The sequence below is a fragment of the Zophobas morio genome, unplaced genomic scaffold (assembly GCF_036711695.1).
Source record: "Zophobas morio isolate AGI-343-1 ecotype UQ-CSIRO unplaced genomic scaffold, CSIRO_AGI_Zmor_V1 ptg000021l, whole genome shotgun sequence".
Taxonomy (NCBI): domain Eukaryota; kingdom Metazoa; phylum Arthropoda; class Insecta; order Coleoptera; family Tenebrionidae; genus Zophobas; species Zophobas morio.
Genome location: NW_026972126.1, coordinates 3217702 through 3235593, shown reverse-complemented (window position 1 = coordinate 3235593; position 17892 = coordinate 3217702). Strand labels below are relative to the sequence as shown.

At 33.0% G+C, this 17892-nt stretch overlaps 2 protein-coding genes across 2 annotated transcripts; both read left to right on the top strand.

Moving 5' to 3' along the window:
* Positions 1 to 709: 709 nt before the first annotated feature.
* Positions 710 to 3019, top strand: LOC135131578 (pickpocket protein 28-like). Its single transcript, XM_064059388.1, has 9 exons — positions 710 to 1035; positions 1096 to 1338; positions 1392 to 1652; positions 1707 to 1908; positions 2076 to 2346; positions 2412 to 2471; positions 2524 to 2734; positions 2788 to 2822; positions 2871 to 3019. Exons 1-9 carry the CDS (start codon positions 866 to 868, stop codon positions 3017 to 3019), a joined length of 1602 nt encoding a protein of 533 aa, XP_063915458.1. The 5' UTR covers positions 710 to 865.
* Positions 3020 to 9000: 5981 nt separating this feature from the next.
* On the top strand, positions 9001 to 15179 carry LOC135131577 (pickpocket protein 28-like). The gene is made up of 8 exons (XM_064059387.1): positions 9001 to 9221; positions 9273 to 9533; positions 9605 to 9704; positions 13363 to 13514; positions 13565 to 14040; positions 14095 to 14154; positions 14670 to 14865; positions 14921 to 15179. Exons 1-8 carry the CDS (start codon positions 9001 to 9003, stop codon positions 15177 to 15179), a joined length of 1725 nt encoding a protein of 574 aa, XP_063915457.1.
* The last annotated feature ends 2713 nt before the right edge of the window (positions 15180 to 17892 follow it).

The window sequence follows — 17892 nt, the reverse complement described above, 5'->3', positions numbered from 1 at the left end:
TGCGGGGGTATTAATTATGCCACTGGTTTTTACTTTATAGTGGTTATCACGAAACAAAAATGACAAAATCAAATTCTATATTTTTTTAAAAAAGCGAGATTTTTCGGACTATACTTCAAGGGTGAGGGAAGTTCTGCCGAAATAATCTTTAACCAGTTTTTTAAGGTTATAAGTCTCGATGAATCTGAAATGAAAGAAATTCTTGTTAGCAAATAGGTTATCAGTCAGTCTCAAATTGAAGAGAAAGAAAATACTTTACGGTCAGCGATAAGAGCTAAGATGAGTTGTGGTCTTAATAGAAATTGTAATTACCAAAAAGCTCTTAAAATTAGAACGCTGCTTAATAGATTCCAGCTACGGTTGTAAAGAATAATTAATAGATAAAAAAAATGTGAATATGCCCATATTTCTCAAAAAAATTTAATATCAATTTTAAAAATGTTAAAAATATGTCCTTGTCCTGAAAATCATCATAAGTACTAAAATCCTGTATTTTACTTCATAGAATTAAAAAAATGTCGCTCATTTTTTATACTAACTTAGTAACTTATTACGTCAGTGTTAAAAAAACCCCTTTTAAAACTTTTAGTAAGTAACAAAATTTCAGCAGTTGAAAGTTCCACCGTATTTGCAATTTAAATTGCTCATTTAGTTGAATTCCAAGAATACCTAGCGGTCCACACAAAAAAGTTACTTGAGATCGATTATTTAAAGCATATGAGGTGGTTGGACGACAAGTTTCCCTATCCACTCATGTTTAATTAAAGCGATTGCAGCAGTTGTTTTTTGAATTAAATTTCGCCATTTGACTTGGTAGTCGTGACGCGAACTATTTACTTCCACGTATTCAACATTATTTCTAAACATGATAGTTGGTGATGTTAACATTGAAACTAATAGATTGAAAAAAAAAGATTCCACGAAGAAGAACAACTTCACCACACAACTTAAAGATTATTTTACAGAATACAGTGAAAATTCAGGAATTCATGGAATAAAATATCTGGGGGAACAAAACAGAACGATATCTGAAAAGTAAGTAAAAATAATTAAAACTGCCCGAATATTGATTTTACTCGCAATTACTACAATTAGGATTTGGTGGTTCACTGCATTATTGGCTGCTTTATACTTATGCGTGACTTTAATAATACGCACGTATCAAAAATGGGAGAGTTCCCCAGTTATTGTATCATTTGCAACTAAGGAAACCCCCATTTGGCAAATTCCATTCCCAGCGGTAACTATTTGTCCAGAGACTAAATCTTTGCCGACAGCTTTCAACTACACCGACATGTTATACAAAAAGTTACAGAACCGTCCAGTCACAGAAGACGAGTAAAATTTAAAACAAAATCACAAATGTAAAACAGTTAATGTTATCTTTTTAGAGAACTAAAATTTTCCTACATAGCGTCTCTATGCACTTACCACCCAGAACTAACATACAATCTAAATGATTTTGTTGACGCTGAAAACATGTTCGAATTTTTAGAAAAAGTCTCGCCCAAATTTTTAGAAAATATTTCTGATTGCTTTTACATGGGCCATGCTTATAACTGTTCTGATATATTTACACCTATTGTAACAGATGAAGGCCTATGTTACGCTTTCAACCTATTAAACCGTGAAAATATTTTGTCAGACACTGTGTAAGTTTACAGTTTCAATTTTTTAAGGGATTTAATGTTTTGAATTAATTCCAGTTTACATTATAACAACTATCACTCTCTAACAAAATACAGAGCGGAATGGTCTTTAGAACATGGTTACAAGAACTCAGCTGGCAAAAACACTTACCCTAGAAGAGCTCTTCATGCCGGGGCATTATTTGACTTCGAATTGAAAATACAAACACTAGATAACGAACTGGATTTTACTTGTGGAAGTTCCATACAAGGATATAAAGTAGTTAATTATTATTGTATTTTACTACGAATTTGTGTTTGATACAACTCTAAATTATAACCAATCATTAGAAAAAAATCACTAGCAACACATATAAATACACAAAATATTGCTCGGAACAAGGCTTTCAAACATCGTAGTTGTGATTATATTTGTTTGTATTTTAGATACAAATCCATCATCCTGCGATGTTGCCAAGGGTTAAACAACAACATTTTCGAATACCATTAGATCAAGCTGTAATAGCAGCCACAATGCCTACAATGATTCAAACATCAGAAGCAGTAAAATCTTATAAACCGGAAAGAAGACAGTGTTACTTCCCTTCTGAAAGAAATTTGAAGTATTTTAAAATATACACTCAACAAAATTGTCAAATCGAATGTAAAACCAACTATACCTTGAAAGTGTGTGGATGTGTGGACTTTTACATGCCACGTAAACATCTGAAACAAAATATGTACCTAACAACTATTACTAGGTTTGATATCTACACATTTTAGGAGAGAAAGGAACAAAAATTTGTGGAGCACCTTTAAAAGTCTGCATGCAGGAAGCAGAAGGTAATTAAAGAAAGCTATGATATTTACTTAATTTTATTAAACTTTTAATCAGACCAGCTACTCTCAGAAGGAATAGAAACAAATATACGTCATGTACAAGGTCTGCAAGTGAAAAATGACATATTGCATCAAACCATTAACAAATGTGACTGTATGCCAGAATGTACTTCAATGACTTACATCGTTGAAAATTCACAATCAGAATGGGACTGGGTTAGAAAATATCAATTTGACCCTGAATATTCACAGTTTAATAAGTCGAAGTAAAATTAACACATGCTTTTTCAGCATATATTTAAAAATTGTTATTTTGTAGAATGCATATGTCCTATCTGCAAGTTTTCTTCAAAGGTAATCAGTTTATCACATCTGAACGAAATGAACTTTATGGCCCAACAGATTTCTTGGCAAACTTTGGAGGTCTTCTTGGATTATTCACAGGGTTTTCGTTATTGTCGTCGGTGGAAATTCTGTATTACCTAAGTCTGCGATTGATATGTAACATAAAACTATATGGCATTAGATATTGGTCCGGTAAACACGAATAACTTGTAAATTGTTTATCTTATAATGTTTTTTCTGTTAATTCTTTAGTAAAATGTTACTGACTACTAAATTAATACTTACCTATGTACCAATTAAATAAAAAATATCCATAACAAAATGCAATCAAAAATTAATAAAATTCTTGTATTAATCTGTAAAATTTAGTGTTAGGCAAAACAAACACAATATGTATACTTAATTGGACATATCTGTATAGCACCGAATCGTGTGACTTAAACATTTTATATTAGAGGTGGATTTGATATGTGTCCAATAAAGCAAGTATTGACTTCGCTAGTTTAATCTATTTTCCCTGTTTAGAACAAGTAAGTTAAGCTCAACAAAAAATAAACTCTGTAATAGACGATTTGTGTAAAAATCTTATTTCGAAAAATTATTTTTAACTAAAAAAAATGTTTTCTAAATGCAGTAAAACAAAATTCGTTCGCAACGACATCAAAAAATGTTTCGGCAAAAGTAGCCTAATTTCTTGTCTAATTTCCAATCGTTCTTTTTTTAAACTTGGACAAGTAACACCACGAACACAAAATTTTGGTAAAGCGTAAAACAGTGTCATTATTTTGTTTGTAACAATCACAGAATGCCAATAAAATGTTATTTATTCAATTCCTCTAGAAAATTGCGTCATTTTTAAAGAACAAAATAATTAAAAACTGTTTTCTAAAACATGCCCCAAAATGTGTTATTGCTTGTTCTTGTCTCAACAAAATGAATGAAAGTTAGAATTAATGTTTCACTGGGTATAGATGGTTGCCTCAGAAAAGTTTTCCTCTCTCTACCTTCCTTATATTGTTCTAATGTAATGTTGTGATTAACATTACGTTATACAGCGAAAAACAGGTGTTAATCTTTAAAAACCCTGACACAAAAACAACGAACCCTTAAAACCTGAAATTGGTTAAGATTCGCTGCGACGGTCGACGCGCTATTGCCACTTCAGCACGAACCAAGCTAATTCGTACACCAACTATATATATGTTATAAGCTAATGATGTTGAAACGACTGAAGTGATTGCCATCAAACATATGTAAGAACAATTCTAATTAAACCGACTTAAAAAAACTCGTTGAAATTGGTCCATCCATTTGGGATGCCACAAACAGAAAAAGACTTCAAAGTTATTATAACAGCCTTCCAAAGTCGATCTTTTCTTTTCAATGAATTAATAATTGTAATGTTATACCATAATGGATATTTATTGGTTCGTTTTTGTTTCATCGGCACATGTTTATTAAAAATTGAGGTAAGATGATCATTTAAAAAACCAAACTCTAATTGACGAATCTCGTCATATAAGAGAAATAAATTCGTTTTTCTGAAATTATAGATCAAATTTGGCTTGACTCCCAAAGGAACGGTTTTCAGCTTCGAAGTTGACAGAGTATAAAGCCGGATTTATATAGTTATTCCGCATACGCAAACAGGCCCGGATGACGCAACGGCAAAAAAAAATGTTCAACATGCATTAGCAACTCCACATCCGGAAGCAGGCCCGTAACCGACCATAATCGAATCGTGCATTATCCGAACAAGAATCCTTGATTTCCTGAAATTTTGTATTTAAACAGTCTAATAATTCCTTTTTAAACTCTTGTAATTGAGAATTAAGAGCTACCGATTGATTATCCATCAACTTTCAATATAAAATTTATTATGCAACGATTGAACATCGGTATTTAAAGACACAGCGATGTCACTAATATTTTGTAAACAAGTTTTATCATACATGTTACACACAAGTTTGCACGAATCACATAAATACAACAAATTTCTACTCTTTTCAAGCAACTTAAATTCTGCATCTGATAATTTAACACAAAAGTAGTGGAACCATCTGTTACAGACGCCTTCGCAACCGACAAGGCCATCCCTTTTAGAGGATTTGCACTTACTACAACCGGACATTATTCAACCATATCATACATTTGCAACAAACAATAAAACAGTGGGTTGGTCGAAATATAATAACAGAAAATTATCGCTAGAATTAGTTTTTAACAACGGTAAAATAAAACCGCTGCACAGTGATAACACCCGAGGATAAAAAAAACAATGATACTATCTATATCACTCCTCCATTGGAGAATCGATCATACAGGCAGAATACGTTATATTATACTCCCATTGTTTATAATTTACAACTAACCTTATACAGATTGTAAGAGGACAGCACAACACGACCACACTTCACACCACATATGGAAAAATATTTTGAGGTGCCTATGGAGACAATTTAAATTTATCGCTGAATCACTCTGCATATACACTTCAAAAAATTTATGACATCGTAGTTATTGACCGTGGAATACAACTATTCTTCTATTCATCTTTGCTTACCATACATATAAAAGACTTAGACTGCAAGCATATAAACACCATAAACGAATCTACCTACTACCTTCTAATTTCTAAAAAAAAAGAAGAAATAGATGGTAGACAAAGAAGAAAAAATAGTCGTCAATGGTCTGTCAGAACCAAAATGTACTCCAAATCAACAAACCCGAGGTAATATTGGTGAAGCAGTGGTTACAAATTTATTACATGCGTTGAAACCGGAACTTGAACTTCGTATTAATTTAAAAATAGTGTTAAAATGTGATCACCAGTCGTTTTGTGTTAATTTTAGTATGTACAATGTAACACTAATTGTAACGTTTCGATCGTTTTGAGAATTATCTCTTTCGTTAAATTTCCGGCAGACATACTAAAGACAAACGGACCTACAGAAAAACAAAAACTGTATTTTTGTATTCTGTTTTTTGAGAAAGATGACATTAGACATTCGTCAAAATAACCCTTCAGTACATGTTTTATTGATTACCGCTAGGAAAATAAAAACTTATGTTATTTACATACTTTCCTCAGTCTCTGAACCACAGCATGCATTTAGTTATTTACTCCTAACATTTTTTAGAAGGCATTGTGATCATTTAAGACTCAGTCGCGCCAAAGGTTTAATCAACAAACAAAAGTTAAAACCCGTAAAATTTTAAATATTTTGTGGACCGTATTAAATTTGAATCTAATAATATAAAATTTAAAACATGGTATATATTCCTCGCTACATCATTGGTCTCTCCTTACCATAAGAAAATCTACGAACTAAATTTCAGGGGCGTAATATAAAAAAAAAGCATACAAATTAACTGGCCGAAATATATTTGCATAGCTGCATAAACTCGCATGCTTTACATATTAGAGATCTTTACTTCGCATTACATAAATTTGATCCTGAGCATTCAACAAAATAATAATCTTAATGCACGCGTAAAATTTCTTAACAACCACTACACTGCTACCCAAATTCTTTCTTTCAAAATGTTTAATAGGTAGACAAAGCAAGCGGGAAACATATTCTCTTTCTATGATTTATATTAGAAATTTCGTTAAAATATTGCATGTGAATTTTAATTTGTAATTTGAGAGTTCCAGTGGCGTGACGACCTGCCGAATAAATACTTTGTCATTTCGTCGATGCCATTAGCTCTAATTAAGGAAATAATTCGTGAAAATTTAAAAGGTTGAAAAATATCTGCTAGTAATAATAATAAGCAAATACAAATAATAAGTGAAACTTTGTGCGGTCATTGAAGTTACGAATATGTAATGAATAGACAATTAGCCAAACCACGTTCCGTAAAACGTACAGTACGTAAAACGTAGAAAAAACTGTTACATCTATGGAAACATAGAAAATGCAATGTCCCTATTGGCGATTATGTACGTTAGCGGATAATACATTGCACGGAACGTAATTTCGCTAACTGTCTAATATTCTAAATTAATAACTAAGTATCCCCTATGATCTGATCAATACAAATTCTATCCTTCGCGTATGGCTCAAACAGTTAAACTGGATCGTAGATTAATTAGTTGATACATACGGGAGTGATTTACATATAATCTCCCTAGCTATGAAATAATGAAATACAAATACAATTTTTTACTGTTAAACAGATACATTTTTTTTTATTAACGATTTACAAAGCGAGTCTTAAGACTTTTGCAAATATTTCAGAAGATTCAAGTTTGAGTTTCAAAATTACGTTGCAAAATTTTGATTTTTAATTCCCGAGCTTTCGTATCCAAGGGGAACGTCGAGAAAGCGTGAAATTAGTCTTTTGCTTGATGGACCCGATTAAAATACGCTTACACGTGAGAAGTAAAATAATCTAGATTAATCTCTCGTTGAATACCCCACAATGCATATTACCATTACTTCCTAAATAATAATCTATGTGCATACATATGAATAATAATTTATTAATGCCTATTGTGTACGTAAACGATTAACGTGTGATTTTGGAAATAAATAACTTCCCCTATTTGATGAAATTTTCCTTTGAAAATAAATACCCGAAAAGCAATGAAAAGTATTTTTTTTCTTTGTTCAACACAGATTGAACTCAGATTTCCGTTAAGCTAACTATATAACTATATATAGTGCTTTTAAAGATCAATGTAAGTGACAAACAATAGTTCACTAATGAATAATGACAAACATATTTTACATTTTCTGCAACACACGCAAGAGATATTATTGTTTTGTTTGTACCTATAGTATTTAAAATAATATATGTATGTCCAAAGTAATTAAATAATTCCCTTTGGTGCAATGAAAATTTGGAACATGTACTTGTATATCCATTAAAAATGAATAAAAAGTTAAAAACTGAATTAGCTTAAGAGATAAAACTGCCTGAACATAATTTTATCTTAAAGTTACATATATATTTATGGTGTGTCCAAGACTTCGTTTAATCGGAAAAAGTTCTTTTATCGATTCAAATATCAAAGCCAAATTTAACGTCATATTAAATAGTAGGTACTTACACAACAGTGACATGAAAAGTATTTCCTAGTGGTAATCGCTCGAAAACTAAGGGTAACTTAACATTTTGTTTTTAAAAACAAGGCAAAACAAGACATTATTGTAGCCTCAACAATATGTACCTTATAAAAGATATAAAATTAAGTATTAATAAATTTTCTAAAAATATTCCAATGAAGACAACAAATCCAACTGTTTTTTCACTGTCAAAAGTATAAGAAAAGTAATTTGTTAAAATTTTTTCAAAATCGATTCGTATTGAACCACTGCATTAAAAAATGTTGTAAAAACTAATAAAATGATTCCAAATATGAAGCAAGGTTGTAAACATTTTGGTGGCAGCGTGATAGCTATTACTATACAATAATTTTGAACAAGTTGGGCCATTTTGACATTTGCATTTGATACATTTAACTAACTAGTCATTAATTAGTTAAATAACATGGAGTGCTGAAAAGCTTTTAGTTGAAAGTGTATGGAAATCTAGTTTCATATCTATTGTCTAGTGACAAATAGTGTAAAATCATATCGTTATGTCGTTATGTACTGTAACCTCACCTGACATACACCTTGTCAAATTTTATGACTTAAGCGGCTTAAGCCAAACCCTTATAAGTCAAACTGGCTATTGTAAACTTTATGCACCCGAACCGCAAGGATTCTTACTGTCCATTGTTGCCATAATGGAGCTGTGAACTGAGTAGTTAAGTTATACAATAGCTTCGTTAAAACAAGATCGCCGATAAAAAAGTATTCAAGCCACTTGGTAGCCATGAAATCCTACGAGTACGTTTTTCAAACACGTAACCACGCGATCACGTTTATTAAAAAATAAAAACAGACCTACTTATATATAAACTACCTACAAATAATAAATTACTAATTATTTAATTAATGATCTACCATATTATCATTCTACAGGGTGGGTCATTTATCCCCAACAAAAAGTGACAAAATATTCCCAAACGAGCGTAAAACCTTTGTCAACTAATGTATGTAAATAAATGCACTGTTATTAATTAATTAATTAATATTTTAATTGTTAAAGTGCCCGAGGCTTGTAGGATGTATAAAAGAGATAAGGCAACCCCATCTTCCTCATTCGTTACCAGTGAACATCAAAAACAAAAATGTCAAAGAATCTAAATAAAAACGATGAGCAATACCCCGAAGGGGAATCTTTAAAAAGTGTAGAAATCAGCCAACCTAAAAATATGTTTGTGGAACAAAAAATGCGCAATTATCCAGGTTTCCACAAAAATATGTATGATTATTTTACGGAATTTTCTAATAATACCGGAATCCATGGATTCAAATATATGGGCGAGCCGGAACGATCTTTTATTGAAAAGTCCTAACTGTACATTAGAGAAAGACTCCTAATTTATACAAACATTTATAGGTTTTACTGGTTTATATTGTTCTGTGCTTCTCTGTACTTTTGTATTTACTTAATAGTCCACACGTGGTCTTCAGTTTTGGTAAGTTTCGTCCAAACGCCTACTCCAGTATGGCAGGTGCCATTCCCAGCAATTACCATTTGTCCCGAAAACAAAGTGAGGCAAAGTGTGTACAATTTTACGCACTATTATCACAAAGTTTTGGATGATATCACTGCAAAAGAAAAGAATTCTTTAACTACAAGCAGTCTTACAGATGAAGAGTAAGTCATTTTTCTTATATTATTTGATGTTCTTTTTTGCTATATGAATAATGTTTTACGCAAAATTGTAGACTACAGAAATTTTATGATGTCTCGTTGATTTGTGACAATTACCTTTATCAGAAAGGAAATAAAACCACAAGTTTTGAAACCATTCAATACTTAATAAACGTAAGAAATTTTACATTATCTCAGGTGTTAATCGATTATTTCTGCGCATGTGCATGTCGCTTATAAGTACGTAATAATAATTATGTTAATTATTTTAAATACCATAACATTTATTCATGTACCAACGACGAAAAAGTGCCTGTTATAGACGAGTTTGCAGTTTGATGGCCGAGCCCTAGCCGTGGCCAGCAAACAAGTGAAACTATAATAGGCAGGTTGTTGCCGAGATGCATATTAGATTTTTCCAACGATCTTCCCTATTTTAGTATATTAAAAATCATTATATAGTCTTTCAAGTGCAACAACTCTTTATTTTAATTATAATGCATCGCATGACCATACGTATAACACACTATTTTTCGGGCCGCGTAAATACAGGGTGTCCCAGAATTCGCGCCATTCCCCTGAATGACATGTTCCCTGTCCCGAATTGTGCCGTAATTCGCAAAAAGAATTGTCCAGGCTTTAACCGTGTGAGAACTGGAAGACGATTAAGTTGACCAATAGAGAGGCTGGTTTTATATTCGAACGTTTCTATGTTCAAAGTTACCTATGCCAAGAACAAAAAATCGGGTAATACTAAAGTTGAATGAATTTTTTTCGAATCCCCCTCCGTCAACAAAAGGAAACAGAAGTGTGGTTATAAATTTAATCATTTTGACAATTGTTTGTCATAAACTGTCACGAAGTTCATCACTGACCTGAAGAGACGCTTCTGCGCCAAAGATGACTGGTTAATGTACACAAAGACATCAAGGTTTAGTTTAAGGCAAGTAGCATGGGACAGAAGTTATTTCTGCTGCCATTCTAGTTAAATTGTGTTTAACTGGGCTGGACATGCCATAAGAGAAGCTGTTTCATTTCATCGTAGGCAAATAATACATTTATTACTATTCTACATAGTGTAGATACCGAACAGCAGGTATTAGAAGTCATTTTCTTAGAGCCCCGTGAATAATGTGTTGTTCTTTTAAATGAAAATTAGTACATTTACAGAATTCACTATGCATCGTGTCCCTGATATTAAGTTTATCGTTATTTCTAGAAAAGAGTACCACATGTCCATTCAAAGAACGTTATTAAGAGTACTAAAACATAAATATCGCTTTTGATTAATCGGTGCTTATAATTTTTAATAAACAGTAGGTATCAATTTTTACTGAACAGCTTTGTTGTTGATACCTAATCTAAGCAACGAAAAAGAGACGAGACTCCACTTCTCTGGTGTATTGAGATCAGAGGTATCTGCTGTGGTGTCAATCATGTGGGGGAGATACTGAAAACGGAGACTTATTCAAGAATAATATTGATGTTGCACATGATGATTTAAAACAGTTTCTTTAAAGGTGCGAGTACTTTCCTAGAGAGAGAAAAGATACGAATAAAAATTATAACAAAAATCGTTTAGTTGCATTTTTTTTTAAGAACAATACAAACTATAAACAAATCATTACCAATACCACTAAGTCACTGATGTCTTATTCATACTAGTATAAAGAATATTTGGAAATGATGTTAATTTATGGAGAAAGTAAACGCTATGCAGCCACTGCTGTGCGCGAATATACAGGTCTTTTTCCCAATCATCGGCTCCTTGACCAGCATGTGAATATTTAATGCGCACAATTGGCACTTCTGGGCAAACGAGAATCCACATTTAGCTAACGTGAGAGCATATCAAGAGCAATACTATTAATCTATGGGCCGGAATCGTTGTACTGTAACGTTATTAAACAATGTGCTCAAAATGATCACCATTAACTTCAATGCAAGTTCTAGCTCGTCGCATTATGTTGTGTTGTATATTATTTAACATCTCAGGAGTAACTGTAGCGTAGGCTTCGTGCAGTCTTCCAGTTCTTCTAACGTATCTAGGGGTTCTCTATATACGTAATTTTTAATTTAATTAAAAAAAAAAGTCCAAAGGAGAAAGGTCTGGAGATCTAGGAGGCCAGATGTTAGTACTGCCACGCCCAATCCACCTATGAGGATAGACTCTTTTCAATGTTCGCCGTGCAAGTATCGAATTATGTGGAGGAGCGCCGTTGTGCTGAAACCACATATTCCGCCGTACATTCAAAGGAATGTCTTCCAACAACGCCGGAAGTTCTAGTCGTAGAAAATTAGCATATGCTTCCCCATTAAGGTGATCAGGTAACACAAATGGCCCCACCTAAAAAACAGGAACGGAGTTTAGTGATAATTTTATCAGATGCATTAAAATTTTTACCACAGTAGTACCAATGATTCCAGCCCATAGATTAATAGTAAATCGCTCCTGATACGCTCTCACCCTAGTGAGATGTGGATTTTCGTGTGCCCAGAAGTGCCAATTGTGTGCATTAAACATTCCTTCTCGGGAAAATGAACATTCGTCGGTGAAAAGAATGCGCCGTGAAAAATCAGGATTTAGTTCATTTTGTCGCAAAAACCATTGAGCAAAATGTACTCGTCACGGGTAGTCGGTTGGTCGCAGATGCTGCACTCTCGTGTAATGGTAAGGATGCAGTATTCTCTCTTGAAGGATACGATGAGTGGTCGATCTTGAGCATCCACTCATTTGCGCTAGATAGAGGACACTTCTCCTAGGATCCGCTTCCATGTTTTCTAACACTTGCTCTTCAGCACCCACACGTACATTCCGTGGAGCCCCAGCACGGCCTTTCCGACTAGGTTGAAAAGATCCATCTTCTCTTGCTCGATGTAACAATCGGTGAAACACTTGTTGGTCTGGGTGCCGACGATTATTCACGGGGCTCTAAGAAAATGACTTCTAATACCTGCTCTTCGGTAGCTACTCTATGTACAATAGTAATAAATGTATTATTTGCCTACGATGAAATGAAACAGCTTCTCTTATGACATGTACAGCCCAGTTAAACACAATTTAACTAGAATGGCAGCAGGAATAACTTCTGTCCCATGCTACTTGCCTTAAAGTAAACGTTGATGTCTCTGTGTACATTAATCAGTCATCTTTGGCGCAGAAGCGTCTCTTCAGGTCAGTGATGAACTTCGTGACAGTTTATGACAAACAATTGTCAAAATGATTAAATTTATAACCACACTTCTGTTTCCTTTTGTTGACGGAGGGGGATTCGGAAAAAAATCATTCAACTTTAGTATTACCCGATTTTTTGTTCTTGGCATAGGTAACTTTCAACATAGAAACGTTCGGATATAAAAGCAGCCTCTCTATTGGTCAACTTAATCGCCTTCCAGTTCTCACACGGTTAAAGCCTGGACAATTCTTTTTGCGAATTACGGCACAGTTCGGGACAGGGAACATGTCATTCACGGGAATGGCGCGAATTCTGGGACACCCTGTATATTATTTATTAAAAATTAAATAATTTTATATTACTTGACATACCGAAGTGACAGTAAGAGTCGAGGGTGACAGTCAGTGCAAACTTTCCTTTACATAACGACCAATGAAATTGTTAGCTATCATTTTCTAAGTTCTAGGCCGGAAACAGCTTGTTTCCGGACGATTTACATTCTATCAAAGACAAATCTTCAAAAACCGCTAGCTTTCTTTGGTCGTGTTTTTTATTACTTTCCTCGGTAGAATTTTGACATGTATTAATCATAACACCGTTTATGACTGAAGCATATCTTTACAAACTGATCTTAGACAACTGGTAACAATTTGCAGATCGCACCACCATTTCACCAAGTTGTCATGGGCTGTAAATGGACAGGTACGAATGAAACTTGTGACAATCTTTTCTCCCCAGTATTGACAGAAGATGGCATCTGTTTTACCTTCAATATGCTAGACAGAAGCGAATTATTTACAAATGCTGTGTAAGGCAATAGTTCTTCAACCTTCACTTATTTTTCATACCCGATTGCAGCTACCTACATGGAGACTACCTCATGAGTCACGACAAGCGTTCAGGAGGGTGGACTCTTGAAAATGGTTATCCTGACAAAGCGGGGAAAGAGACATTTCCGAGGAGAACTATGTCAGCAGGACCTTCTTTTGGTCTCCTTCTTCTTTTAGGAGCTTATGAAGAGGATTTAGATTATATTTGTCGTGGACCAATGCAGGGTTTTAAAGTATTGTTGCATCATCCCGCCGAAGTTCCGGACACCAAAATCCAGTATTTTAGAGTACCACTTAATACCGAAACTGCAGTAGCAATTAAACCCGACGTGAGTACAACTTCTCCAGGTTTAAAAAACTACGATCCACATCAAAGGCAATGTTTCTTCGCACAAGGGCGACAACTAAAATTTTACCAGGACTATACACAACAAAACTGTCAGATGGAATGTGTTGCAAATTATACTCATGCTAAATGCGGCTGCGTTGCTTTCCACATGCCACGTAAGACTGTTAGTAATTTTTGACAAATTGAATAATATCGTTTATTCGTCACAGATGAAGAATCAACTAAAATTTGTGGAGTCGGAAGTACGGACTGTATCGTCGATGCAGAACGTAAGTACTTGTTTTATATTTAATATTATTAATACTGTCGTGTATTGTTGACAAAATTACTATGGTATCAAAGTTATACACAGCCATAAATAATAAAAAAGTGCATCTAAATTTGCTGTTTTAGAACCTTTAACATTTATTACTGTATTAAATTTTCTTGACAATAATTTTTTAAATGAAAATAGTTTTCCATATTTAGCGACTTTTATGTTTGCAGTGGAAATAACTAAGTATTAAATATGTAAAAGATATAAATTCAAGAATATTTCAGACAGCTTCCATGAAGTGTTCGATTTCGTTTTTATGTTTTAACTTGGAAAAGAATATTATAAGGTTCTAATTGAAAAGTCATGTTTACTAAAAACCGACAGATCATGCTCTGTTAATGCAATTTCTAATAGTACTTTACATTCGTTTAACAATTTTTTTTTTTTGAGGAGTACAAAAAATTAAACTATTAATTTTTGGATTTGTGACAAAAAGGATATGAAAAGTGTAAAATTATTTAATTTTAGAGGAGATGTTATCTCGTGAAATGGGGTCAGAATTTCGTCGTTTTGAGGGTAATGATGAATACAATATTTCAGAAACGATATGTGACTGTTTACCTGCCTGTACTTCGATAACTTATAACGCAGAGATTTCGCAAGCCGACTTTAACTGGGTTAAACTTCTTCAAGGATATAAATCTAATCCCAGTGACTTTTCAGGGTAATATTATTTTCCACCAGTATTTTTATTAATAAACTTTTCTATGATTTTGTAGGATTCAGATGACCAGATTAACACTCTATTTCAAGCACACGCAGTTTATCACTTCAAAAAGAAACGAATTTTATGGACAAATAGATTTTCTGGCTAACTGTGGAGGACTATTGGGTTTGTTTACTGGATTTTCGTTCTTGTCGATAGTGGAGATTCTATATTTTCTGTCATTACGGTTATTGTGTAACATTAAAAAGTATGGTATACATTTTTGGTCTGGCTCTAAAACCTTAATTAATGGCGATGATCTGCCCACATAAACTTATATTGCTATTTTTTTATCATTATAACACGTAGAAACCACGTGAAACCGTAAAATTTTAATAAGCACTTACAATATTTTACTGAAATATTTACTCTAAGAAAATATTAAAATATAATCTTAACTACCCTCTTAAGTCTTAATGAACAGTCAAAAATATGTCAGCACACCGTTATTGTTAATTTAATTTGCATACATATCTATGTGAATCATTAGTACCTGTTTTTGTACATACTTAATCTCAACAAACAAAAAATTCCTTTGCAGTTGTCAAAAATAATATTTTAATAGACGCTAATAATACAAGAGAGTTAAATTTTTCATCAGGTCAAATTTTAAATACTGTTTTTGATAAATAAGTCATTATATTTGATCTGAACATTCCACACCAGAACTTTTCAGAAATTTCGTTTTCCTATGGATGAATTTTCTGTAAGTGAGAAAAAGAAAACATGAAAAGTTATTTAATAGTAAGTTATATCATAAGTAAAGAAAAGTGGTACTTTTCCAGTGAGTGTAAAAGGTTTAACTTTTACACAAACATGGAAAACACTTTTCTTAGGCATTGAACATACTATTTTCTTGTGTTCAGTTTTTAAAACGTAAAACAGAATTTCAAAAATAATGTTTGAGTTATATACTTACTTATGATACGCTATTGTCTATAATTTTCATCAACGATGTTGTTTTGCGTCTAGAAGAGAGCTGCGATGTTTATATGTACGCGAATGATATAAAAATTGTTAACAATATCAATGACTGTAACATATTACAAGGCAAAATAAATGTGTTAACCCAAATGTTGTATTGAAAATAAGTTATTTTTAAATTATGATAAATGTTATTTCATGTCTTTCTTTAGAATAAGAGACCTATTTCTTATAACAATAATATAGGCAGTCAAATGTTGAAACGGTGTAGTTCTCAAAGATCAAGGTATAATTTTGGATTCATCTTTATCATTTATTCCGCATTATACATTTGTCCATCTATAAAGGAACTTTACATATGCTAGGTTTCATAATAAGGAAAACCAGAAAATTCGTCAATCCAGACTGTTTAATTCATCTATACACCTCATAGTCCTAGAATATTATACAATCGTGTGGTTTCCTTATTATAACGTACACATTACATTATTGCGCACTGCATTATTAGATATCCAAATATTTATCTAGATAATTTATTTAGATACAAATATCTAGATAATGCCCAACAATGCTGATTTCTCTAACTCACTTTTTAAGTGATACTCGACTTCTTCTTTTACTCTTTCGTCCATTGAGACCATATTTCGTCCAACAATATTTTTCATAACTTCCATTATTTGCTCTTTAACTTCTTCTATTTCATTCTTGTTTGCTTCTTTATCCATTTGAAATTTTTGATTTACGCTGGTGATTGTCATTTTTTTGCAGCCATCATTCTTCAGAATTCTTGTCCAATCTGCCCGGAAGTCGTCGTAAAACCAGTTATTAATCTCAAATCTCACTTTTTACATCAATGTTACTATAATCGGTGATTGAAATCGGCGTTCATAGAACTCAACAATTTATTTCTCAGTAACTCAAATTTACACGACTAATTACACAGCGATTATATACAAAATAATTCCGGCGCAACTTGACTGGACTCTGTCATGACTGAATTGAATTATTCCCGAAGGTGGCCTCTATTTAAACCCATACTCCCTTTCTAGATAGTCGGCGATCGAGGTTTTTCTTGAATAGCCATCATGACTTCCACTTCCAGACTCTTGTACAGTGAACGCCATCCCGACGCCGTCAGCCACGATGAATCACCCCATTATCGCCGTGCATACTAGAAAACCCTCGCGCAAACCATAGACGTCATACCGAGGCGGCGTATGAGTTTACTCCGATTTAAGTGACTATTTACCAGTAATTCAACCAAAATTTGTGAAGAAGATTTGCCGAAGTCTAAAGGGGTTCGCCAATCTTTAAGTTTTAGTGATTACAAGAATACATCTAAGTGACAAAAAAAATTACTGTTAGTCATTTCTAGCGATCTGGAATACCTAATAGGTACTTGTCCTAGGAAGCGAATGATTCGGAAACCTGGAATTCTACACAACTGCACATTGAATTTGAATGCTCAGTATTTTTCTTCCAAGTTTAAAATCCTCAGTAATTTTTTTTTTTACAACAGAGACCTAAAACTTACAACAGTTAACTTATTAAAACAAATATCAAGTTATAAAATCACAAATTTTAAAATTAAAAAGTTAATATCAAACCATCTGCCCTAATGGCAAAATTTGTAACAAAGAAATAAGTGCGCTTTAAATATTGACCTAACTATATTTGGATTCAATCTTTGGATACAAAACTTTTGAACTATAATTAGCTGTAATCAGTTCAAAAAATGAAAGCCTACCCTTCTAAAAAAATAATGAGATCGTCTCGTTTATTGAAAAATAATAATATCTACGAATAACTAAATCTCTTGACAGCAGCTTAATCACCATACGGTATCATTCACCCCCAGTAAAAAATTATAAAATATTCCCAAGCCACCGGGTGTGAATCTATTAATCTATTAGCGAACGTAAACAGGTATAATTTTATTAAATTTAATATATATACAAGTGTTCAGAAAAGGGCTGGAGAAGTGTGTAGGTAGTTCCACATGCAGAAATAAAAGAGATAAGACAACCCCATCTTTTCCATTAGTCAACATCGGAAGTAAGA

Bases quoted from the DNA above. Each gene is read 5' to 3' on its own strand.
- LOC135131578 (XM_064059388.1), top strand. From the start codon at position 866: ATGATAGTTGGTGATGTTAACATTGAAACTAATAGATTGAAAAAAAAA. The intron at 1,653-1,706 runs GTAAGTTTACAG...AATTAATTCCAG, and splicing joins AATATTTTGTCAGACACTGT to TTTACATTATAACAACTATC. The intron at 2,472-2,523 runs GTAATTAAAGAA...ACTTTTAATCAG, and splicing joins CTGCATGCAGGAAGCAGAAG to ACCAGCTACTCTCAGAAGGA.
- LOC135131577 (XM_064059387.1), top strand. From the start codon at position 9,001: ATGTCAAAGAATCTAAATAAAAACGATGAGCAATACCCCGAAGGGGAA. The intron at 13,515-13,564 runs GTAAGGCAATAG...ACCCGATTGCAG, and splicing joins GAATTATTTACAAATGCTGT to CTACCTACATGGAGACTACC. The intron at 14,866-14,920 runs GTAATATTATTT...ATGATTTTGTAG, and splicing joins AATCCCAGTGACTTTTCAGG to GATTCAGATGACCAGATTAA.